Source organism: Pseudovirgaria hyperparasitica (assembly GCF_010093815.1).
Source record: "Pseudovirgaria hyperparasitica strain CBS 121739 unplaced genomic scaffold EJ05scaffold_18, whole genome shotgun sequence".
Lineage (NCBI taxonomy): Eukaryota > Fungi > Ascomycota > Dothideomycetes > Acrospermales > Acrospermaceae > Pseudovirgaria > Pseudovirgaria hyperparasitica.
In genome coordinates, this window is record NW_022985566.1 from 726537 (window position 1) to 749315 (window position 22779).

The 22779-nt window shown below is 51.6% G+C and overlaps 10 protein-coding genes across 10 annotated transcripts; 3 read left to right on the forward strand and 7 right to left on the reverse strand.

Annotated features, from left to right (window-relative positions):
* Positions 1-21: 21 nt before the first annotated feature.
* On the forward strand, positions 22-912 carry EJ05DRAFT_504630 (uncharacterized protein; the record flags this gene model as incomplete). Its single annotated transcript, XM_033747595.1, has 1 exon — positions 22-912. One exon carries the CDS (start codon positions 22-24, stop codon positions 910-912), a length of 891 nt encoding a protein of 296 aa, XP_033596484.1.
* A 783-nt stretch (positions 913-1695) lies between these two features.
* Positions 1696-3043, reverse strand: EJ05DRAFT_504631 (uncharacterized protein; the record flags this gene model as incomplete). Its single annotated transcript, XM_033747596.1, has 3 exons — positions 1696-2625; positions 2675-2933; positions 2985-3043. 3 exons carry the CDS (start codon positions 3041-3043, stop codon positions 1696-1698), a joined length of 1248 nt encoding a protein of 415 aa, XP_033596485.1.
* Positions 3044-4236: 1193 nt separating this feature from the next.
* EJ05DRAFT_504632 (mannosyltransferase) lies at positions 4237-5699 on the reverse strand (the record flags this gene model as incomplete). Its single annotated transcript, XM_033747597.1, has 3 exons — positions 4237-4666; positions 4717-5338; positions 5390-5699. The coding sequence occupies 3 exons, from the start codon at positions 5697-5699 to the stop codon at positions 4237-4239; spliced, it is 1362 nt and encodes a 453-aa protein (XP_033596486.1).
* A 269-nt stretch (positions 5700-5968) lies between these two features.
* EJ05DRAFT_533449 (putative GARP complex component) lies at positions 5969-9938 on the forward strand. The gene is made up of 3 exons (XM_033749124.1): positions 5969-6393; positions 6460-9337; positions 9395-9938. The coding sequence occupies exons 1-3, from the start codon at positions 6144-6146 to the stop codon at positions 9555-9557; spliced, it is 3291 nt and encodes a 1096-aa protein (XP_033596487.1). The 5' UTR covers positions 5969-6143; the 3' UTR covers positions 9558-9938.
* EJ05DRAFT_457430 (homoaconitase mitochondrial precursor) lies at positions 9657-12245 on the reverse strand. The gene is made up of 2 exons (XM_033742524.1): positions 12163-12245; positions 9657-12113 (listed from the first exon to the last, which is right to left on the reverse strand). Exons 1-2 carry the CDS (start codon positions 12211-12213, stop codon positions 9795-9797), a joined length of 2370 nt encoding a protein of 789 aa, XP_033596488.1. The 5' UTR covers positions 12214-12245; the 3' UTR covers positions 9657-9794.
* A 592-nt stretch (positions 12246-12837) lies between these two features.
* EJ05DRAFT_444128 (acetoacetyl-CoA synthetase-like protein) lies at positions 12838-15103 on the forward strand (the record flags this gene model as incomplete). Its single annotated transcript, XM_033742110.1, has 3 exons — positions 12838-12954; positions 13085-14893; positions 14945-15103. The coding sequence occupies 3 exons, from the start codon at positions 12838-12840 to the stop codon at positions 15101-15103; spliced, it is 2085 nt and encodes a 694-aa protein (XP_033596489.1).
* On the reverse strand, positions 15086-15833 carry EJ05DRAFT_163039 (uncharacterized protein). The gene has a single exon (XM_033739432.1). It carries the CDS (start codon positions 15764-15766, stop codon positions 15260-15262), a length of 507 nt encoding a protein of 168 aa, XP_033596490.1. The 5' UTR covers positions 15767-15833; the 3' UTR covers positions 15086-15259.
* A 1046-nt stretch (positions 15834-16879) lies between these two features.
* EJ05DRAFT_480038 (uncharacterized protein) lies at positions 16880-18719 on the reverse strand. The gene is made up of 3 exons (XM_033744797.1): positions 18373-18719; positions 18259-18320; positions 16880-18195 (listed from the first exon to the last, which is right to left on the reverse strand). Exons 1-3 carry the CDS (start codon positions 18667-18669, stop codon positions 17136-17138), a joined length of 1419 nt encoding a protein of 472 aa, XP_033596491.1. The 5' UTR covers positions 18670-18719; the 3' UTR covers positions 16880-17135.
* A 146-nt stretch (positions 18720-18865) lies between these two features.
* Positions 18866-21074, reverse strand: EJ05DRAFT_480039 (phosphoglycerate mutase-like protein). The gene is made up of 5 exons (XM_033744798.1): positions 20743-21074; positions 20183-20687; positions 19826-20135; positions 19247-19770; positions 18866-19190 (listed from the first exon to the last, which is right to left on the reverse strand). Exons 1-5 carry the CDS (start codon positions 20864-20866, stop codon positions 18995-18997), a joined length of 1659 nt encoding a protein of 552 aa, XP_033596492.1. The 5' UTR covers positions 20867-21074; the 3' UTR covers positions 18866-18994.
* A 171-nt stretch (positions 21075-21245) lies between these two features.
* Positions 21246-22778, reverse strand: EJ05DRAFT_163049 (2-dehydropantoate 2-reductase). The gene is made up of 2 exons (XM_033739433.1): positions 22619-22778; positions 21246-22565 (listed from the first exon to the last, which is right to left on the reverse strand). The coding sequence occupies exons 1-2, from the start codon at positions 22694-22696 to the stop codon at positions 21570-21572; spliced, it is 1074 nt and encodes a 357-aa protein (XP_033596493.1). The 5' UTR covers positions 22697-22778; the 3' UTR covers positions 21246-21569.
* Position 22779: the final 1 nt, after the last annotated feature.

The following is a 22779-nucleotide window of genomic DNA, read 5'->3' on the forward strand; positions in this document are numbered from 1 at the left end:
ACACTACTCTGTACCATCACGATGACCACCAAGTGGAACTTCAAGTCGAAGGACAATGTCATCGACAACAGCGACCTCACCCTCCTCTTTGCCGCCAAACCACCACCCTCCACCCATGCCAAATTCTTCGACCACGAACGCTACTGTAACCAGCCTCGCAACGCCATCGACATAGATGCCTTTCATCTCTTCGACCCTATCACCTACCCAAGCACAAAGAAGCATGTGAAGCAGAAACAGGACGGATCCACCCAGCAAACCCCGGGCCATTCCTTCCTTGCCGCTCTCTCCGCCCGCGACTTCAAGTCCCCAGATGAGGTGAAACGCGCCCTCACCAACACCACACAGAAGAACATGCTAAAAACCCAGGACACTACTCTCGAATACCTCGTCTTCAAGCGCTCAAACGGCGAGCGAGTACACTTCTCTCCCACTGCTGCTGCTGCTACCGCGACATCGTCCTGCGAGAACGAGAACCCGGTCGACGATGCCGCCGCGCCTAGAAATGCCCAGACCCATCCCTTACGCATCAGGGTCAGACAGGTCCCGTTGTATATCATCCGGCCGTTAGATGGCGAGCCGTACATTCCTAGTCTGCTGATCCGCCACCCAACGCGCGTAGCCGATGTTTTCATGGGCGATGCGCAGACGCATGGGAGGTTGGAGAGGGTGCAGAGTGTGCCCGTCTACATCCCACGCGAGATTGTGCTGCCGCCCGTTCAGCAGGGCAGTGAAGAGGCGTCTTCCGAGGAGGACGAGGCGGAGGAGGGGGCCAGCTGGCCCGATGCGGGATCGGAGGCGGTGGGAGAGCAGGAGGATCCGTTCCCGGCTGAGATGGGTGAGGTTGAGGCTGAGGAGGGGAGCGTTTGGGGTGATGGGGAGGTGGAGGAGGGGTGGATTCGGGATGTTTAGGTGGTGTGTTTGGGGTGTGGGAATCGGCCGTTGACTTGATTCTATGTACTAGATAGCTTGAGAAGTTGGCCCTGAGAAGCGTGTCATGTAGTTTCACATGAAAATAACAGCTGTGAAACTTGTGTCTTGCATATTATTGTGCCCCTCTGATTGACTGTTTCCACGATCTCAACAACCTACACCACTGAAACCTGGGTATCAATCATAGCCTCATCTGTTGATAGGCAAATGTAGATAGGACTCTTCGATGAGAGCTTCTGCGAAGCGACAATACCAGCTGATATAGTACATCAGGCTCAATCTGTCAGTCCGCACTTCCTGACTCTGAGTACAGATATAGGTTACCGGAAGCTCACGTTCTAACGCGCTGTCTGCGTTATATAGCTCATCCATACAGTCATTATTGGTGCTCCATGTTCTACTTCAAGCAGTTCTTCACGATGGAAGAGTGACATTTGCATGTAGAGAGGACAGAGTAAAGGCTCACGTTGGGACTGGTCCCGAGCTAGCCTATACAGAAAACATCACAAATATAGCTTTCGCTCTTGTCACTGTGCTAGAGAACTGCCTTCTCATAAGGCATTCTCGTGTTTCTGTCTACTTTATAGATGAACTAGCTATAGCCGAATGTCAAATAATGTAGTTTTTTTACCAATGAACACACGCACACACCCTGCTCCACACACCATCTCAGGCCTCCCAATCGACCACCTAGCTATTAGCAGCCCCTTCTATCCTCTCCTTCTCACTTCCTCCACCGCCAATCCAATCGAATCCAATCACCTACCCAAAAATCCCACCTCCCATCCTCCCCATTGGCACAAGTTCCCCAAACACACCCCTCTTCAAACTCCTCCCAAACCCACCCGGAATGGTACCAATATCCGGATTACCGCAAACACCACCAATACGCACACAAACAGGCCCACCACAGCAGCTATTGACCGCACATCTCTCACTAATACCGCAATCGGCACTGCTCACACACGGTGCCATAGTGCGGCATTGCTGTCTGCGGTCGACGCAAATGGCGTCTTTCTCGATGGCGCCGGCGCACACGCACGGGTTGCCGGGCCTATCGATGGGTCCGCAGGGCGAGAAGTGTTCGCAGACGCCGGTGGGGCCGCAGACTGGGGGTGCGGGGATGGCGGTGTGGGACGGGGTTATGGGGGTTGCAATGATGTGGGTGGATGTCGGGGAGGTTGACGAAGTTGACGAGGAGCTGTTGGCGTAGGGGGCTGTTGAGAGGGTTGTGTTTGGATATTGGGTTTGCGGGAGGGTGTTTGTGTATGTTGTTGTGGTTGCCGGGAAGGTTGGGTAGAGCGTGGAGGAGTTGGACCAGGATGGGGTCGTAGGAGAAGAAGAGCTTGCGTTTGTGTAGGTCGGGTGTGAGGAGCTGGAGTTTGTGTATGGGTATGTTGGGAGTGGGGTACTGGAATTTGTGTATGGGTATGTTGGGAGTGGCGTGCTGGCATTTGTGTAAAGAGCGCTCGACGTCGGGATGCTTGAGTTTGTATATGGAGGGTCTGACGGTACGGACGAGTATGATTCCGTGAATGAGGTCGGGTCAGGAGTGCTTGAGTTGGTCCATATCCCTGTCGGTGAGGCCGTGAAGCTCGGAATTCCGCCGGTTCCGGTGCCGTAAGATCCTGTTGGAATGTACACCACAGGCAGGGTCGTGAATTCTGTAACTGTTGTGGTCGTAGTCTCGACCTGTGGATCATTAGATACAGCTGCGAAGGTTTTCATCATTGACACTTACAGGGCCGTCAATAAGGGTGGTGCTTGGATACACGCCTATGCAGCCACATGCACTGGAGTAGCCCTCAACGCCGTCACAGAATATACCAGCCAGATACGGCAAGTCCTTTGTGGTCGATATCGTGGTCGATATCGTGGTCACATGTGGATGCCTCGACATAGGGGGTACATAGCCGTCACGGCGTTCCTTTCTTCTCGCAACCGGATAGATAGGCCGGGGCGTGATCGTTTCGGTCGCAGTCTCAATCTCCGTCACAGTCCTGTAAAGTACCTTAGAAAGGTCCTCTTATAGTAATTATGTAGTGTCTGACTCACGTAGGGGGATTGGTAATGGTCTCGTGCCAGAAGCTGGAGCAATCTGCTTCACCATTGGGAATGAATCCATAACCACCATGAACAGCTAGAAAGCATAGATCGTCAACACATTCCACGTCATCATTCGATGCCACGAGAGCAGGTATAGCGAGTGCTAGAAGAATAGAAAAGAACGTCTTCATGTTGCTGATGCTTGAAAGAGAGAGTGTTACTAGAATTGATCGTGGAAGACGTGATTGCAAAGACGTTCTCCTCCTCTTATAGCGTATCTACTCGAGTCCCCCTATCGCTACGATCTGAGATCACAGACTTGCCACAGTCGATTACCATGGTAATAGATTGTTCATGCATCTCCAGACCGGGTAGAACCGAAGCCACAATTTGACACAACAAGTGTAATTTCAGGACGCGTGATACCTGAGGCTTTTGTGGAGTGGTCCTAAGCAGCGCATTAGGAACAAGAGGCTGCCGTGAAGCTCCAAAGGCGTTGGACCGATACAACCGGTTACACTGCGCATACGGGTGATTGTTACAGTCATATGGGTACCTGCGTATAGCTTTGCACGGTGTAATAGCGGATATACCTGAAATCGGTCAATGATGAGATGTTTAGACAAGTATTTTTGAAAGGAGAGCACAAGGCTCAATCCGAATGTGATTGCTGGACGGTAGGAGCATTGTTATAAATTATTGAATCATCTGGGAAACAGAGTCTCCATGCATGTCCTGGCTATGGTGGCTTGGGGTTCGTATGTCTCTTTGCTGTTTCGAGGCGGCTGCTGAAAACCAAATGGTCTAGACGACGGATTGTGCAATTTTCCGCTCATGAAGCCGAGTGTAACATGTCAACGACTGCGCTCGGACAGCTTGTGTGGATGCAGTCCAATAGTCCTGTGATCCGCCGTACCACGCAGCTAACCGTTTCGGAACATGAATTGCCAGAATTGATCAGCTCAAGCATCAAAGACGGCAGGGTTTCCGCAGAAGCAGTAAGATCATTTGCGTATGCTGATCTTTACTGCTCGTATTACCTGCACGTCGTTACAGATACGTCTTTATAAAGCCAGGGAGCAATCGAAGGGCTGTTTCAGCTTCATCCTCATTATCGATAGTGGTGAATGTCTTCACAGGGGCATTATGATAACCGAAATTGATGGATAGTAGCACCATCAGCGGGTCGTTGGTATGGAAAGTTTCGGTTGGATCTACATGGTCAAGGAGACAGAGACTTGTTTACGACCAGTGACCTCAAGCTGGTGGGAGGAAGTTGGCAAAAAGGGCCCCTTGTACCATTGCATAGACCACCATGAATCGAACAACCAATGAAGCTGAAACCGATGGGCGTTTTTTTTCCACAACGTTCGGCGAGCTTATCAGCCACATTGCCACCGCCATATACCACAGGGGATAACCCGAGGCAAGACGTGTGATGATCTGTATGTGGAAATTGGTCAGTGCAAGCAGCGCGAGTGTTACTTGAGGAATCATCAAGCATATGAGGCATTTCTTCATCACGAGACTCTCTGCCCGCTGGGTTGTTGACATCCTCGTATTTGGAGATCTTCGATTCCTGAGATAAGGACGAAGATCCCATTGAAGCAGGAGATACATGACCGGCGCTGCAATGATAAATAGCGGAACATTAGACAGTTTCCAATAGCGCAAGAATCCGTTGTTCCTTGAGCCATTGTCAGTATAAAGCACGGGAAGTTTGAATTAGTAAAATACCAGTAGTACTGCTGCACCCAGCTGTAGATGCTCGGTAGCAGCTTCGTACACCAAGGTCTCAGCACTCCTTCATGTCGTGTTTGACAGTAGTGCCGATAAGCAATGAATTGCGGAATGACAGCTCCCATTCCCGTGAGGAACCCCGCAAGAATACCTGAGGTCATTCGCCGGACATGAGACGGCGTCAAGCCCTGGGTGACAGCATCCCTGAGGATCATGATGGTATGGTAAGCTAGTGTTAACCCACTTAATAGGCCGTTGCCCCGTACTGTGCATGCTGCACCAAAACACAACCCTGCCGCTAAGATCCATACATCGGTCTCGTGGGGAGAGAGGCCTTGACCAGGAGCAGATCTCATGCTTAAAACGTAGCATAGGTTACCAGTGATGTTCAAAAGCGCAAACACCGGCTCTGAATATGGCGATGAGAGGAATAAACCTGCTGGAGAGAATATATGCAGTGTGGCAGTGACAAATGCTAATCTGTCGCTCTCATGAGATCGTGTCACATGTCTGGTGAGATCGTAGAGTGCCAGGACGGCGAGAAAATGCGAGATATGTGCAACGCATATGCCCACCAACGCAACTGTCTGGATTGATGGAGGCTGATGACCGCCAAGAGCTAGCTTTCATCAATGATTTGGGCTTCACTAAAGGAGGCTTGGAGACTTACTTCTAGCAATTGCCCCGATCACCCTGGTCAGACCCCAGCTAAATGCCCATTCTTGTTCCCATAGATAGTCTCTTTCGGCAACCTTAACGTAATAGAAGGCGTCCCACCTGACCAAGTTTTGGACGAGTCTGTCCACCGGGCTTTGATGATGCTGAGAAGAAGACAACAGAATTGCGGTAGAGGTATCATAACCAGCACCGGGGGACACCAGGGCGATAAGTAACAGTAACGTTTTCCATATGATAAAGACCAAACCAAGACTACGAATGGGATTTCTGAGAGGACTTATGAATGGGCTCCATCTTAACATGTTATGAGTCGTCACGCGTTCGGTAAGTGTCAATCAAGAGGCACTGAGCCCTTCAAAGAACGAGTCTTGGGCTGATCCAGCACGCGAGTTCGTCTTGTCTTGAGGAGTGACCTGTCGGTTGGTGTTGTGACGTTGGACAGGAAAGGGACGGTCGGCTGCCAAGTCTTCTATCAGGATAAGATGTACGCGCAGAGGGCTTAGCTTGATGAGACCAATTTGCACCTCAGGCATCAAGGCGGCAGAGACATTGATCTACCATCAGTTATTACTGCCCATACCTGTAGATACACCACCAAGGGTGCAGCCAATCGAGCTTTGCATTCAAACAAGTTTCACCGCGTTATATCCTTCGCATATTTTAATGACAGTCAAGTAATACCACTCTGATGCGGCCTGCGATACACATTCCATCAATCGCAGGCGTCTGCCTAACGACCATAAACGATGCTCTCCCCGTCTCTTTCCCGTAGGAAATCTACCGATAGCTTCGACTCTCTCATCGCTTCGACTCCGCCTCCCCGATCATCTTCAGCATTTCCATTTCCCCAGCATGAGTGGCCGTCCATGGCAGGGCCCGCCAGCCGGCGGCCCTCTCGACGTGGTTCAATAGCGAGCTCAGTAACGTCTGTAGGAGGAGCTCTGGATACGGTGTCAGAGAATCGCATGGGATCAGTTGCGGAGAGCGGTCAGAATGGTGAGATCTGCTCGAATAACGTGGTGACAATCAAGCCTTTGGACACTAAGTGGTGACACTGTGCAGCCATTTCAACCCTTCTTCAACCACCTATCGTTCGAACCGGTATGCTGCCACATACATCAGCTCCTTCTTCCGCCACACACAAGCCTCCTACCACTCGAGACATACCTCCCGTCGCCCTCACGAATATCCCGCACGTAGATCCTGCATCATTCAAGCCATATTTGTCGCAAGTTGGATCATTATGGAATGCTTTTCAGAGGGCAAGAGCAGAGCCAGAAAAGGATATTAATCGGCTCCCCAGAAAAGACCTGGATCAAGCTAGGGCAGACGACTTCGCAGAGAAGCTAGAGCGCGGATTGCGGAGGGAGCAGATGAGTCGTAAGAGCTCGTCCGTCACTTTGACGCCTACTGAAAGTCCAGCACCCAAGCGACGCATGAGTGGAGGACTTTCGAGGCGAAAGATGGAGGTCACCCCACTTTCTACCATTCCTCCAGTATATTTTGACGAACACTTCCAATTGGAGAACCCGCGCACATTTGATATCGTGAGCGAGCGGTCCGAGGTTGTCCGACGACCGGAGACGCCGTCAGAGAAAGATGCAAATGGATTCATGAATGGCTCAGCTCAGGGCCCAAGAAAAGCTCTGGCTACCAATGCGATTCTACAAGAGAAGCTGTCTTGGTACATGGATACAGTGGAAGTGCATCTCATTTCTTCGATATCGTCGGCATCATCTTCATTTTTTGCAGCTTTGGGATCTCTACGCGAGCTACAGTCGGAGGCTGCAGAGTCTGTCAGGAGGATCAAGGTACTCCGAGAAGATCTTGGGAACTTAGACCGACAGATGGCTTTGGGCGGTCTCAAGGTCATCAACATGAAGAAGAGGCGAGAGAACCTGAGAAAACTTCGAGACGCTGTTGAACAACTCAACACCATCATCCTAGGTGTGACACACTGCGAGGAGCTTGTTGAATCGGGCGAGTTCGTGCTCGCTCTTGACAGATTGGATCTAGTGGAGAGGATAATTACAGGAACATTAGCGGTCGACGGACAAACAGACTTGACATGGATAGACTCGTACACTCCTTCGAAACTCATTGATCTTCGGGAACTAAGGGCTCTAGACGGCCTTGCAGATGGAATGCAACAATTGCGGTTTCGTATTGGCAAAGGTTTCGAGGCACGCTTTCTTGAAACTCTACTAGCAGATATCCGGCAGCATACCAAGACGGTTCCTCCAGGAGATACGCTACAGCGATGGGGCTCGGCTTTTCAACGTGGACGAGGGGACACTCCGAGGCCGCCCCCAGGAGTACCCGCGTACATGAACCAAAGTAATCAGGTTAGACAAAATTGCAAAGCGAGCTTGCTAGGGCTTCACAGGTCAAGATATACGCAACAGGCAACTGCCGCTTTCCGCGAAGCCGTGATGAAGGAAATGAAAGCGCTCATAAGACAGCACTTGCCCAGTTCGTCTGACGACGACACTGAGTCTACGGCATCTATATCAACACGCGGTGGAGGCAGGTTGCAATCTCAGCAAGAAAAGTCTTCCATACTAGCCCGAAACTTGCGAGCTTTGGAGCCCGACGCTGCGGAAGAACTCCTGACAAGTGTCTATACCAACGTCGGAGAGGCTTTGAGGAGGCTTAGCACGCAAGTCAAGCTTCTTCTAGATGTCACAAGCGGCGCTTCCAGTCCGCCTCTGTCAGGGACTCGATCTCCAATGCGCAGTCCGAACCTAGCAAGTTTAGCAAATATTGACGACTTCCTCTCCGCTGGCAAATCCCCTATACTCTCAGGACAGCTTCAGGAAGAGCTTACGCAGGCGCTCGACATGTCCAGTCTTTTGGGTCAAGCTGTCGATATTGCACAAACTCAGATCACCAAGGTGTTGAAAGTACGATCCGAACAAACCATAAGACTGCCGCTTGTCCGATTTTTGCGGTATTTTAACCTCAACCGCCTCTTTGCAGACGAGTGTGAGGCTGTATCCGGGCGCTCTGGTGCGGCACTGAAAGGTGTTGTGAATAGCCAAATCAGCGACTTTATTGTCCACTTTGGCGACGCTGCGAAGCAGCAGCTTGCATCTACAATGGATAATGACAAGTGGGAAGCCAAAGACTTCGGGTCGAATGAAGAGCAAACGCTTGCAAGGATACTACAGGGCATGACAGCAGACCACCAACACTGGATCAGGAGTTCCCTCGTTTGGGAAAGGTTTGAAGAAGAGCCAGAACAGAGTAACGGCGAGCATGCAGAGAACGACGGTACGACGAAGGACAAGGCTCGCAATGCCACCTTTGACGAACAGTCTTACGTGCTCGTAGAATCCGCCATATTCGCGCTCCGGGGAATTAATGATTTTTCGCAATTCATTGTGGCAATTCCCAGCATGACTTTGGAAGGCAGCAATAGCCTACTTGAGTATCTCAAGCTCTTCAACTCTCGCTCCTGCCAGCTGATCCTTGGCGCTGGAGCAACTAGAAGCGCAGGCCTCCGGAACATCAATACGAAGCATCTAGCCCTTGCATCGCAAGCCCTGAGCTTCGTCATCGCGCTCATGCCATACCTTCGAGAATTTATTCGCAGGCATGCTGCCAATTCACCATCCTTATCCGAATTTGACAAAGTGAAACGGTTGTACCAGGACCACCAGGTCAGCATCCACGAAAAGCTCATTGACATCATGAGTGGCCGCGCCACCGCCCATGTAAAGGCAATGAAAGAGATCCAATGGGACTCTGACGCGCGACTCACGAGCCCGTTCATGGAGACGCTCACTAAGGAGACGCTCACATTGCACCGTGTTCTGAGCAAGCATCTACCCGAGAGCACGGTCGGGTCTATAATCCAACCCGTCTTCGAGAGCTATCGTGAGCAGTGGGGTAAGGCATTTGAGGAAGCAGTTGTGACGAGGGCGCGCGGTAAAGCTCGGTGAGCATTTCTAACGTCATCTTGAGATCCGAGATGGGATTGCTAACCAGCTTGTAGAATGCTCCGCGATGCCCAATTATTTGAGACAAAACTAAGCAGGATTGACGGCGTAGGTGATCTGGGCTCTTATATCATTGATATAGTCAATAGCAAGGAGGTCGAGGATGCAGAACCAGCTACTGAAGAAGTTGCGGCTGCCGACGACGCTCCAGAGTCATGATAGTAGTCTCCCTTGTTGTATACACAGTTTTGCCAAGGTAATGTCAGGTTGGGAATATCAAGCCGGATTGCATATGTAGCGGTGCATGGAGCCCGGCGCAGTAATTCTCATTTAGTTCATACATTTGCCGAGCGCTTAAGCGAACCCGATCAAAATAGATATATGTACGGCTTTTGGGGGATATATGTATCAACAGTATACTACATTTCTGACTCCGCCATTCTATATCGCATCTTGTCACTCACTCGCCGCAATCTCCCCCTTCACCCACCCTTCCAGACCACCTCTCGCAACTATCGCCTGCACATTGGGCGGCATCGAGCCCACCTTCTTCGTCCACCTCTCGCCGCCCTCGCCCTTGACAACACTAACCTCACTTCGACCAACATCCCACTCCAAAACCCAGCCCGTCCGCACCGTCAACTCTTTCGACCCAGCAAATTTGTCCCTTAACATACGCACCAGTTCCGGCACCTCGAGGCCCAAGAGCGCGTTATTGATACTATTGCGCGAAAAGATATTGCCGAAACTGCCGGCAACAACGAGGGGGATACCGGCGGCGAGAAGGGCGGTAGCGGCCTGCTCGCGCGAGGAGCCACAGCCAAAGTTGAAGCCGCTGACGAGGATGTCGCCGGGCTTGCAGGTGGCAGCGAAGGCGGGGTCGTAGTTCTCCATGACGACGTCGGCCATCTGGGTGCGCGTGATGCCGTCTTGGTATGTGTATTTGCCCGGGTAGATGGCGTCGGTGTTGCAGTTGTCCAGGTTGGCGAAGATGATTTCGCCCGAGACTTTGGCCGGGAAGCCTTCCAGGACGGCGCCTGTAGCGGCGGGCGCAGGAGTGGGTGAGGTGCTGGATGAGGAGGCTGGGGAGAGAGTTTCCTCGCCTTGTGCAACGGCAGCTTCGGCCTCGCGCACGAGTTGGTCGAGGGCGTCTTCGATGCTGATCATGCGTTCTTCGGGGGCGATGCCGTCGCCTTCGCCCATTTGAACCCCCGTGTAGCCCTCGGGTTGAGTGTAGACGCCGGGGCCGGTGATGACGCCTTTGAGCGCAGAGGCGGCGACGACTTCGGGGCTTGCCAGGTAGGCTTTGGCGTCTGTGCTGCCCATGCGGCCCTTGAAGTTACGGTTGCTGGCGCTGACACCGACTTCGCCGGGCTGCAGGAGGCCTGTTCCGAGACCGATGCAAGGTCCGCAACCGGCCGGTAGAGGTTGAGCCCCGGCTTCGATGAGGACTTGCCAGTCGCCTTGCTCTTCAGCAGCTTTCTGCTCTGGAAGAGAGGCGGCGGCGATGTAGAAGTTGACATGTGAAGGAATCTTTGGGATTGTGCCGTCGGCGCGGGCTGCGGCGTCTTTGAAGACTTTTGCAGCGGCAGCGATATCAGTACGACGACTGTTTGTGCAGGAGACGAGATATGCGCGGTCGCATTTGATGTTCTGTTGTTCGAGCTCAGCAATAGGGGTTGCTACTTTGACGCTGTTTGGTCCGGATACGTAGGGTGAGAGGGTGGAAAGGTCGAGGAAAAGCTCCTTTGCATATGTCGCGCCAGGATCGGCTGTCACTGGATTCTCGAATAGCTCGTCGAGCCTCTGGTGATTGAATCGTTGTGCGGTGGGTTTCGAGGTCTCGTAGAGAGCGGCTTCAGTGGCCTTCGCGCGCAGCCATCCCTGGAGAATGCTATCGATGGGGAACAGTCCTGAAAGGGCACCCCATTCTGTGGTCATGTTCGCGATCGTGAGTCTATCGTCCACGGGGATACTTCTCAAAGTTTCTGTGGACCCAGTGAATTCAATCGCATGGTTGAGAACCTCGTCCTTGGAAAACAAGCCGCATAGAGCTACAATGACGTCCTTTCCTGTGACACCCGTAGGCAGTGTTCCTTTGAAGTTGATCTTGGCAATTGGTGGTATCTGCCACCACATTTTTCCCGTGGCCCAGATCGCGGCAGCATCTGTCCGTACGACTGGCGTTCCAAGACATCCTACGCCTCCGTACATGTTCGTGTGGCTGTCTGACGCTACAGCAAGTGTGCCTGGCCAGGCATACCCTTCCTCGACCATGATCTGATGGCCGATACCCCTTCCAGCGGGATAGAAGTCAACGCCTTGTGCCTTTGCGAACTCTTCGATCTGTCTGTACTTCTTGAGGTTCGCCTCGCTTTTGTTCTGCACATCATGGTCCAAGGTCATGACGATCTGCTTGTTGTCCTGAATCTTCGATGCACCAATCGACATGAACTTCAGCGCCACTGGCCATGAGTTGTCATGTGTCATGCATTTCGACGGCTGTAGAGTGACATAGTCCCCACTCTGCACGAATTTCCCATCGGGAAGGCCGACGGCGTAGGTCTGTACAATTTTCTCGGTAAGAGTCTGAGGAGGTTTCGAAGGAGTGGATTGCAAGGTGGAAAGGAACGATGCAGCGCGAGGATCCTCAAGTTGCGAACTGAATGCTGAGAGCTCTAAACGTCGTGAAGTCGAGGAATTGTAAGAGCGATAGATAGGCACACGGCTCGACAGCACGTATGCGTGTCGCGCAGTCTGGCGAGGCGCGACCGACTTGAAAGATGTTAGTGGTCGTCAAGGTAGAGACATCATGAGGACTTACCCGGCCTATCCGCAAACCCAATTGTGCCCTACTTATCCGGAGAGCTGCCATGGCCAATTGTGACAGTATCGCGGACGTCGTGTTGTCTTGATGTCGCAAAAAGTTGCGGAGCCGGAGGTGCTCGAGCACTTCCGGGCAGGCTACTCTGACCAATCACAGGCCGTCCATTACTTTTGTTCCGGCATCGGCATCTGCCTACATGTCGCATCCTACTGCCTGCATATATATAGGGGTACAAGCTGCCAGGCGGATATAACATATGGGCATTGGATGGTCAAGATGTTCTTGAAGAAGAAATCCCAGTACTACGATCACATTTGTGCACTCGTCGGACTGCGATAATATCACTGAAACAGACAATAGTCCTCGAGCCTTGCAGCATATTGATTCTGACATGTATTTACAGTTTTCTCTCCTCATCGGACTGCTTAGTACTCTATGCTGTGTAGGCATGTTGTTATCTATTGACCCCGGAAACTCGGGTCCATTATAGGTGGATCTAGGCGATGTGGGATGATGGCTCCATCCCTCGGCAACTTGCGGGGTGTTTGAGTCGTGTATACAGTCCCTTTGCCGAGCACCAACGGCCGGTATCTTTCCGGCCATCTCTTCTCTTGTTCGTAGACAGGGCGTGATATACCCACAGCATTTGCAGGATATAATAACTATCCAAATATGGCGGGCTCAGACATCCCAATTCCCCGCAAACTGTGGGAGCATCCGAATCCCAAGGGCACAAAGATGTATAAGTTCATGCAGAATGTGAATCAAAGACGAAATCTGACTCTCAACGTAAGCTCACGTGTTTTTGCTTAACCATCTAATATGTACTCACCCATATGAATCTTCCCGTTCTCCAGATGAGACGACGCCATCTCAACAATCGTTATAATCTCACATCCATCAAAGCTGATGTATGCAGAGTTTCAATGATTTGTACTCCTATTCTATCAAGAATCGTGCTTCATTTTGGCAGGATGTATGGGAGCTTCTTCCTCTGGTACATGAGGGCACGTATACAAAAGTAGTCGACGAGTCGGCTCCCATGGACACCATCCCATACTGGTTTGAAGGTACACGCCTCAACTTCGCCGAGAATATCCTATACAATGCCGGATCCGACCACTCGCAGCTCTCAACGAGAGGCAAGGAAGATTCAAAGATTGCATGTACCGAAGTCCGTGAAGGGGGAACTGAGCTTCGAGATGTTACCTGGGCAGATTTGCGGAAGAGGGTTGGACGCCTGAGCAATGCTCTAAGGGCAAAGGGAGTCAAAAAAGGAGACAGGATATGTGTCGTGGCGAGTAACTCGGTCGACACTCTGGTCGTATTCTTGGCTACCACAGCCCTGGGTGGTCTATTCAGCAGCTCGAGTACTGACATGGGAACTAATGGTATACTCGACCGCCTGTTACAAGTCACGCCAAAGTATGTCTTCATCGACGACTGGACAGTCTACAATGGGAAGACCATCGACCTGCGCCCCAAAATGAAGGAGATAGTCGAAGGTATGCAGGGTGTGGAGAACTTTGAGGGCATCATCAGCCAGCCTCGATTCCGGCAGCCAGCAGATATTGCCTCTGTACCTCAAACGACCACCCTGGAAACCTTCCTGGCTGCCGCTCAAGATAATACTGAACTCACCTTCGAGCGCGTGGCTTTTCGCGACCCCTTTATGATCGTCTATTCGTCAGGCACTACCGGCATGCCCAAATGCATCGTCCACTCCGTCGGAGGCGTCCTTCTCAGCTCCCTCAAAGAAGGCCAACTGCACTACTCTTATGGCCCGGATACTGTCAAACTCCAATTCACCACCACCGGCTGGATCATGTATCTCTCCGCCGTCGGCTCACTCCTGCACTCCGTCCGCCTCGTCCTGTATGACGGCTCCCCATTCCAGCCCGATCTCAAGACCTTCATCACCCTCGTCGGCTCCCAACGCGTCACCCACCTCGGCATCTCCCCTCGCTACATGGCCGAGCTACAAAAAGCCAGCATCGTCCCACGTACCACAACCGATCTCTCCAACCTCCGCCTCGTTACATCCACCGGCATGGTCCTCAGCGACGCTCTCTTTGAATGGTTCTACGACACCGCCTTCCCGCGCCACGTTCATCTCTGCAATATATCTGGTGGCACCGACCTCGCGGGCTGCTTCGGTATCGGTAACCCCCTGACTCCAGTCTACGTCGGGGGCACACAGGGCCCAACACTGGGTCTGCAGGTAGAGGTATACGACCAGACGATCCCGACCGGCAAACGCGGTACCGCGGTCGAGGATGGAGTGCCAGGTGAGCTCGTCGCGACGACTGCTTTTCCAAACCAGCCAACCACGTTCTGGGGCCAGGGTGGGCACGAGAAGTATCTGAGTAGCTACTTCCAGCGTTATCCGCAAGTGTGGGCGCATGGTGATTTCATCGTCAAGCATCCCCAGACGGGCAGTATTACCTTTCTAGGCAGGGCGGACGGAGTGTTGAATCCGAGTGGGGTGCGGTTTGGGAGTGCGGAGATATACAGCGTGATCGAAGAGCATTTTCCGCAGATTCAGGATAGTATCTGTGTTGGACAGCGGCGGCCGAGTGATAACGACGAGAGCGTAATGCTGTTTCTGTTGATGCAGCCCGGGCAGAGATTCAGCGAGGAGTTGGTCAGGGAGGTCAAGGTGAAGATTGGAAGCGAGCGGAGTAAGAGGCATGTGCCAAAGTGGGTGTTTGAGACGCCTGCGATTCCAGTGAGTGGTGTTCACTGAAGCTATAGGGACGTGCGCTGACACTGTGTGCAGACGACGGTCAATCTCAAGAAAGTCGAGTTGCCCGTCAAGCAGATTGTGTCAGGGCAAATAATCAAGCCTTCTGGGACACTATTAAACCCAGATAGTCTAAAGTACTATTACCAATTCGCGAAGGTCGAGCAGCTAGGTGCGCCCAAGAGCAAACTATAGCCCAAGCCAGCAGCTCGCGCAGGACAGTATAGCAATGAACTCTAATATCAGACACCAAAGACACTCCAATACCATCTAAAACATATCTCCTCTCTTCTCACCATCTCTCTACACACCAGCAAAAGATCTCTACCACTCAACAGCCCTCCAACGAGCTCAAAAACACCAAAATCCACCAAACCCCAAAAAATGACCAAAAATACAAAACTGTAACCCAATTAGCGAGTGTCGAACCCGGGGAATTAAAGACCCACACGAATTCACCCTGGGAATTGCACAGAAGCCGTCTAGAACCGCGCTTTTTGGGCAACAACGATAACCACTAGAGCATGGCCCCGATGTGCGAAATCTATACCATTCGGGGAGACTATATCCAGTGGAAAATACAAACATAAGATGATTGTGGTGTGGAGGGAGGGAGGGAGAGACACGTGGTTTGCGAGGGACCGTGCGGTGCTGGTGAATAGGGTGAACAGTGTTGTGATGCAAGTGCTGATTGACGTCACGCGTGTTTCTGGCCGCGGTGGTTTTGGCAGAGCGGTGACTGGCCACTTCTGAGAGATTCGATGGCTGGATAGCTATCTCGAGTCTACTCTGACCTCGCAGCAGAGTCGGTCTACAGCTATACAGCTCTGGCATGCATAGACACGATTTACACAACATACAATACAGTCCGATTGCACCCACCCTACTTGCTTAGAATGTCACTCAGACGCGTACCTTTCAAGTTATATGTCCATCAAGCACATATACACAGCATGTCGTCATCGTTCAGTGACGTACACTGCGCTGGCTCACGCCTTTTAAGTTCCACCCTTTACAACTAACTAACTCCTATTCAAGGTGGAAAATATTCACCAACGGTCTAATAGCGCAGCGTCAGTTCTTGTACGGTAACACATCAAATTTGCGGTGAGTGGTTCCCGCGTGTTTAACACCGCCTGGTTCAGGTAGCCGTATGATTTGCAGGTTCTGCGTTTGGTGCTTCGTATCCTAGGATTCTGCTCGTGTTGGCATTGTGTTTGTAATATCTAATGCTTCGTGCAAGTCAGTAAGGACATGAACACGACTTTGGAAGAGGTCTGCAATGTTTGAACATATCACCAAACAATTATGCATGACACTACTTCTGGAGTGGAGAGAGCCTTATCTAACGCAAATCTCAAACACAATGAACATTCCTATAGATCTACGTGTGATGTTGTGAGTGAGGACCTCATACTTCCCGAGCTAGCACAAGTTAAGAATACAAAAAGAAGAACACAGCACTTCCTTTCATCCATCGTACAGCCTTCAATCCCCCCCTCCAAAAAAACGCCAAGACATCCAAAAAAGTCAAGGAAAATCAAAAAAGATCGGGCAACGATGGAATCGAACCACCAGCTATCGGGCTTCGCTCACGGCAGACGCCAGGTGCTCTAAGAGTTGGCTTTTGGCTATTCTTAAAGGCTGACCCGCTAACCCCCTAGACCATTGCGCCGAGGATGAAATACATATAGTTTGGGAAGGATATATATGGTGGAAAATTGAATCTTTTTTCTGGGAATGGGAGAGAGGATAGTTAAGGAGGAGTGAGGGTTTGGGAATGACGTGGAGTTGGTCTGTGCCGCTGCTACTGCTGTTGTTATTGTTGTTGTTGTTGTTGTTCACTTCACGTGGAGAGTGTGGTTACGCCATAAGGGCTGCTATGTGCGTCTTTTGGGTGGTTAGGTGAGAGCTGGTCGGCGGTTACTTGTAAATGGAAGAGCGCTTTCAGTGATCTGGTGTATCTAGATCCACAAAACTCGCCCGCCGGCACTCAGGTCAGAGCACATCAGTCTATCGGTGTTTACCCACCCAGAGAAGAGAAGAGACAACGGGAGAATTTGTTGTATACAGAGATCATAAGCTCGAGGTTGCAAGACATCACTCAAGGTCTGTCATACTGACCAACAGTGATAGTAGGAACAGAAGAAAAGAGGGGCATTATCCCTCTGTACACAAAACTACATATAGCACTCTCCCCATCGTAACACCAGACACGACTCTCAGGTCACTCCCTCCCCTGGATGATATATCGCCAAGAATTCTGCACCCACATCTCAAACTCACGATCCAAGAACTCTGGCTGCGGCGCCATGCCCCTCCACACGTTCTCCTCTGGTGCAACAACAAAGCGTGCGCCCAGCAGGTGCAATAGCGCCTGCTCACTGCGCGCCTCACGGGCGTTATACGTCGTGAATAGCGCCGGACAGCCGCTCTCAATGATCATTTTTATGGTATCTCTCCACGCAGTGTCCGCGTCGTCGCCGTCGACATGACCGCTGTTGAACGCGACGACGAGATCCGGCAGGGAATAAGAGGTTGTGCTTGCAAAGTCGTGGTAGAGGCCCTTGTACGACGACAGCGAGCGCTGGCGGGACTGCGCGCGGCAGGTGTCGCAGCAAGGGAGGGCGCCCATTGGTTGGAAGCCAGATGTAGCGGCGTTGTTGAGCCATGCAGCGGGCCCGATGGCGGTGATTGATAGCGAGTTGAGTGCGGGGAGGAGATGTAGGATTTCTTCGTAGGTGTTGATGGCAAGGAATTCGCGGCCTGTGGCGCCGAGGAGATGGATGCTTAGGGAGGTCTTTGTGGTCAGGGAGAGGTCTTCGAGCGCAGCGACGATGGTAAGGGGCATGGTTAGGTTGTCAGATGCTTGGATAAGAAACATGCGTCTGCGCTCCTCGAATTCGTGCTGCTCTGGAGAGAGATTGCATGTAGCGGCTGTGAGTCTGCTGAAGTCAGGGGTGATGGAGTCCCTGATCTCGCCTTTGTCAGATATGTTTACGTAGTAGTCGTACCACCCGGAACATGTTTTCAATAATTTATGTGTGGTTCGAGGGGGTTCTGTACATGTTATCACAGAGGTATCTCCAACGTCTTCAAATAGGCTGATTCTGAACTGTTCTAGGTTGTAGAATGCTTTGTAGGCATCACACACAGATTGAGGGTGGGTAGCCTGGCACTTGTTGCACGATGAGACCAATCGGCAATCAGCACACGCATCCAAAGCGATATCAAGCTGAGCTAGTTGTATGCCGCTCCGATGACAATTGATACAGTAAGGCTGACCTCTAGCTGGAAGTTAGATGGCTTGCATTCCCTGGTATGTATGAAGCCTTCGAGACATGACTGACTGGACAATGTTGTATGCATCAGCGTGGCCGGCAGCAGCAGAGACCTGGCGTACGATCTTCATCTTCGCACCTAAGCGTCAGTTTCGGCGGTAGCATATGTTAATGAGGTCGTACCTGGTCGTTGCTGTATTGCTCCCAGCTTCTTTTGTCTTGATAAAAGTCCAGCTCGCACTGATTGGCTTCTCTCAAAGGCTTACAAAGCTTCTTATGTAGATATGCCCAGTCGAGCTTCTGACATTCCTTGGAGCAGTAGCCTGCTCGCTTGCACCCTAAACATCTGTAGAGCTTTCCTGGAGGTGGACTGAAGCATCGGAAGCAAGTGAACCCTCTAACAGCACTCACAGGCAGTGCTGGGACACCGACGTGACCCGAGGCGACTATCCGCTCGCGCTCTTTACATTTTATAGGCATCGATGTGAATTCTGACGAGTCTAAAGATGTTGCTGTCAAGGTTGTAGGAGTGAAGATGGATGTTCAACCCAATGCTCCGCCACGCTAAACAGTCACTACATAAGGACCCTTGGCTAGGCCCCTCGCGGTTTAGCTCTGTTGAGGCAAAGAAGCGATATCTCAACCCGATGCGTCAATACAAAGCAGCATTATGATAGGCATATGGTGCATTCTTGGATCTTGATTGGCATTAAAGTCTCGCTATATATGACCACATAATACTATGCATTTTGTACACTCTGGTGCGACACATAAAATCCACAGGTCTGATATCCAAGAAGCAATTCTATTGCATTCGAGGGGCACGACCATTGTAGTTGATCCCGGGCGACGCAGTGTAGTTTGCGAAGCAGTCATAGTTGAAGTCGATCTCAGCTGAACGCTTCTGTAGGACCGAAACCACGTTATCAAATGAGCACATCCCATGCGCATCTGCGGGGCAGCCAGGGTAGGAGGCATTTATTGGAATCACGGCATCATTGCTATTACAGTGATTAGTTTTGGAATAGCTAGAGCGGACACATTCGAAGATACGTACACAATAAACCTTATTTGCTTCGTCGGCTGGTATGCCGGGCACGAAAGGACCTGCGCCGTGAAGTGGGTAGCGAACGGCACCAGCTTACTTGCGCCAAAGGTGTTTTGCTGGCGATTACCTGCAGGGCTAAGAGGAGGACCATCGAACAACGCCGTCAGATTGAAAGCGGTTAGGGTGTCAAGAACGACGACTTCGTGGGTGGCGTCGGCATAGATGGATTGATTGAGAGGAAAGTACGTTGAAGAATTGTCAAAAGTCTCGTTGAGAGCGGACATTGGCCTGGGATATGTTTGCGTAAAGCGACCGATGTATTCATCGAGATAACCTTTGCCCTGAGCTGCAGAGACAGGAGAACCTGGTCCGTTGTTGTAGTAAAAGGACAAATCGTAGTAGTACTCGTAATTCAAGAAGTCCTGTTGGCTGAACAGCTTGCAAAAGGCCGAGTAGCCCAGCGCATGAGTTTCGTATGCACAAAGAGAAAGCATATTGATGATATCTGAAGACGTGAAGTTGATGCCGGAGACCTGTACACATGCGTGAGCAATGATAGACCCTGTAGGCTTTGATAACTATAGATACCTGAGATTGGAGGCGCGCGATGGTCGCGTTGAAGGCATTAGCAGCGAATTGGTTCGCCACAGTGTTGCCAATGCTTCCTCGACCAGCTACATTGGAATTGGTGCAGATCTCATACGGCGCTCCTGAATTGTTGAGGCCTGGGGTCTCGACCAGAATCTCAATGCTGACCTCGTCGAGGTACTCAGGGACGCCAAAGAAGCCAGCAGCGAAATTTTCTGCCGTCTTCACCATGCGATCCTGGCTCTGGGTGCGAAACACTGGGAGTGCACCCTGTGCAGTGAAGTTGTTCAGGAGATGACCATAGAGCTCCCTGCCATGATCAGCATTGATTTATCAGAAGCCTGGAGAATAATAAACCTGTATGTAACACCCAGCATAAAGTTCTGACTGCGACCGAACGGCGTCAGCAGCTCAGCTCCGAGTTTGTAGGTCCAATCGGCCAAGAAAGCCAACTCCCCAGAAGCCGTAAGACCTGTCTTGGTTGCATTCACGATTCTCTGTGAGAAAGTACTGGGACCGGCACCACTAGTTGGGTATCGTGCGCCGTGGCGATAGAGGAGATGCACCTGGGTGATATCACAACCCTCCGGAGCAAGCGGGCTCGCATCGGGCAGACCATAGTCGGCAGAGCGCAGGCTGTACCATGGCGAAAGGTTGCCCCAGTACTTTGTGATATCGAAGCTGTCCTGAGCAGCAGTCTTGCCGTGAGGCTGAGGAGCGATCAATGGGAATTGATGGGCATCGCCTTCGTTATATGGGTAAGAGGGAGCAGTCTGCGCCGCATTTGGCTCTGCACCTGTCGGAGTCGGGCCCGGGTAGCCAACAATGGACTCAGGCGGGAAGAGTTGAGAATCTACATGTGCTGCAAAAAGTCAGAAGCTGCAAAAGGCTAACGAGGACATCTCATAGCTACATACTTCCCGAAGCTGGATATTCGTCGGTGGAGGTGTGACCGGCATATGAGGCCGCAGAGATGGCTGCAGCTGCTTGTGCATGGCTTGCAAGCAGGACGAGCAGGGCCGGAGTCAATTGGGACTTCATCTTGACGTCGACGGCGTATTGTGGCCAGCCAGTCCGGATGCGACACCAAAGCTTGAAGCGACTTGGCAAATGCTTGAGCGAGAGCAGGTAGCTTCACCTCTATGGACGGCTGGGCATGAGTATATATTTATACACTGGGTATACAACAAACCTACGCAGAAATGGAAAAACAGTAGCCTATCACACACTTCTGTCGCTACATGTGCTAGGCACGCGGCTGATTCATAATGGGAGGATGGAAGGATGGAAGCTTTGGCTGTAGCGTTGTCTACTTAACTTACTGTGGTTTGGCGTCTACATGGATGGATCCATTTTATTCAGACCCGTCAAGAGCTTTGATCATCAGTGTCAAGTCGTCAACATCATCTGTTTGTGTGAAGCGCTCGCTGGATGAGGGGTATAGACTTCAAGCAATTCAGCAATCTTCTCACGAGTAATCTCGCAAGCCAACAGCTCGCAAACAGCAGCCTGGCGCGAGGGATATCGCAACCTCGTAAGCAACTGGACATCGCCGGACAGTCCATCAGCACCACAATCAATCTGGAGATTGGAAGCTTGCCTGGGCCGCAACGTTGTGACAAGAGTCGTGTTGATCCCACGTGTGCAAGGTCGCGTCGTATAGTGACACAGAACACAAGGGGAATATGCATCATGACATCGTTCATTCGAGTCAGCAATGTGTCGAGGAGGTCTGAATCTAGCATCATATCTTCGATGTCTTCTGCTTGTGGCTGTTCTGTGCTCGCTGCCTCTGCGCCATTTTCAAGAGCGCATACAAGCTCTGCATCCGTGCCATCTCCACATTATGCCTGCGCGCGACTTTCAAAGGATTGCCCAGAATCACTTCCAGCTCCATGGGCCTTCCAGCCTCCCAGTCGAGCAGCATACTGGGCTTGCCGCCTTTATTACGCTCGGTGCTCTTCAGTATGAGCTCTGGCTTGGCCAGAGACTCGGGAAACTCACGCCCAAGTATCGCAGGAGCTGCTCTGAAGATTTCATCCATGACGCCCTTCAAATGCTCCCGGAGCTCTGGGTCCATGACCATATCTGCGTTGCCAACTCCTCCCGACAACACAGCCGAAGGGTTCATGGCCGCGTTGATGCAGATTTTATGCCATCGGACCTGCTGTAGTTTGATCTCGTCATAGGCTTCTGCATCTCTCAGCTTTCCTATTCTTGTCAACAGCTCCACCAAGTGCTCTACGTTCTCCGTGCCTCTGCGCACAAGCTCCACGCTCTCGTGTGTCCTCCCACCCAGGCCGTCCGAGTATGGTCCCATGCTAATCCGAGTCCATTTGTTCTGTTTGATCAGGCCATGCTCAATCTGCTCTACACTCGCTATCGTGACAGCGCTGACAATTGGATTTGCGGGAAACCTGCTCCTGTGTGCCTCCTCGACCCCAACACCGTTTTGGATAAGCACTATACAAGTCTTGCCGTCTGCACTTTTTCGCACTAGGGGCTCTATATCCTTTGAATCATCTGTGACTTCTGGGAGAGCTTTCGTTGTCACGACGACATAGTCCCAGCCGTTCGCAGGGGCTTTGGGCGACTCGGCGGCAGCTAATATTGATGAGTAGACTTCGTGTGGACTGAAGTGGTAGTCGCCAAAGGAGCGAGTTCGCAGACTGACGCCAGATTTTGCGATAGTAGGGTAGTTCGAGCGACAGACCAACGATACGTAGACCTTGGAGGCAGGCTGTATGAAGTTGTTAGCAATGCGACCGGATGTTTATAGGGTGGAATACGAACGTCATGCAGTCTGCTGGCATAGAAGCAACCAATCGCGCCAGCGCCAACGAACAGGATATTGCAAGCGCCTCCGGACATAACACTTGCGACTTTTGAGCTTGGGGAGTGGTTTACGAAAGACTAAAGACTGCCAGTGAGGCATTCATGTTGACTATCGCGCC

Excerpts from the sequence above, each read along its gene's own strand:
- EJ05DRAFT_163039 (XM_033739432.1), bottom strand. The coding sequence starts at position 15,766 with ATGTTGTGTAAATCGTGTCTATGCATGCCAGAGCTGTATAGCTGTAGA.
- EJ05DRAFT_480038 (XM_033744797.1), bottom strand. The coding sequence starts at position 18,669 with ATGCCTATAAAATGTAAAGAGCGCGAGCGGATAGTCGCCTCGGGTCAC. Across the intron at positions 18,321-18,372 it reads AGCAATACAGCAACGACCAG|ATGAAGATCGTACGCCAGGT; the intron begins GTACGACCTCAT and ends TTAGGTGCGAAG. Across the intron at positions 18,196-18,258 it reads GATGCATACAACATTGTCCA|AGGTCAGCCTTACTGTATCA; the intron begins GTCAGTCATGTC and ends ACTTCCAGCTAG.
- EJ05DRAFT_480039 (XM_033744798.1), bottom strand. The coding sequence starts at position 20,866 with ATGAAGTCCCAATTGACTCCGGCCCTGCTCGTCCTGCTTGCAAGCCAT. Across the intron at positions 20,136-20,182 it reads ATGCTGGGTGTTACATACAG|GGAGCTCTATGGTCATCTCC; the intron begins GTTTATTATTCT and ends TGATCATGGCAG. Across the intron at positions 19,191-19,246 it reads AAGCAAATAAGGTTTATTGT|CAATGATGCCGTGATTCCAA; the intron begins GTACGTATCTTC and ends TCACTGTAATAG.
- EJ05DRAFT_533449 (XM_033749124.1), top strand. The coding sequence starts at position 6,144 with ATGCTCTCCCCGTCTCTTTCCCGTAGGAAATCTACCGATAGCTTCGAC. Across the intron at positions 6,394-6,459 it reads TGCGGAGAGCGGTCAGAATG|CCATTTCAACCCTTCTTCAA; the intron begins GTGAGATCTGCT and ends GACACTGTGCAG. Across the intron at positions 9,338-9,394 it reads AGGGCGCGCGGTAAAGCTCG|AATGCTCCGCGATGCCCAAT; the intron begins GTGAGCATTTCT and ends ACCAGCTTGTAG.
- EJ05DRAFT_457430 (XM_033742524.1), bottom strand. The coding sequence starts at position 12,213 with ATGGCAGCTCTCCGGATAAGTAGGGCACAATTGGGTTTGCGGATAGGC. Across the intron at positions 12,114-12,162 it reads TGGGTTTGCGGATAGGCCGG|TCGGTCGCGCCTCGCCAGAC; the intron begins GTAAGTCCTCAT and ends ACATCTTTCAAG.
- EJ05DRAFT_163049 (XM_033739433.1), bottom strand. The coding sequence starts at position 22,696 with ATGTCCGGAGGCGCTTGCAATATCCTGTTCGTTGGCGCTGGCGCGATT. Across the intron at positions 22,566-22,618 it reads ATGCCAGCAGACTGCATGAC|CCTGCCTCCAAGGTCTACGT; the intron begins GTTCGTATTCCA and ends AACTTCATACAG.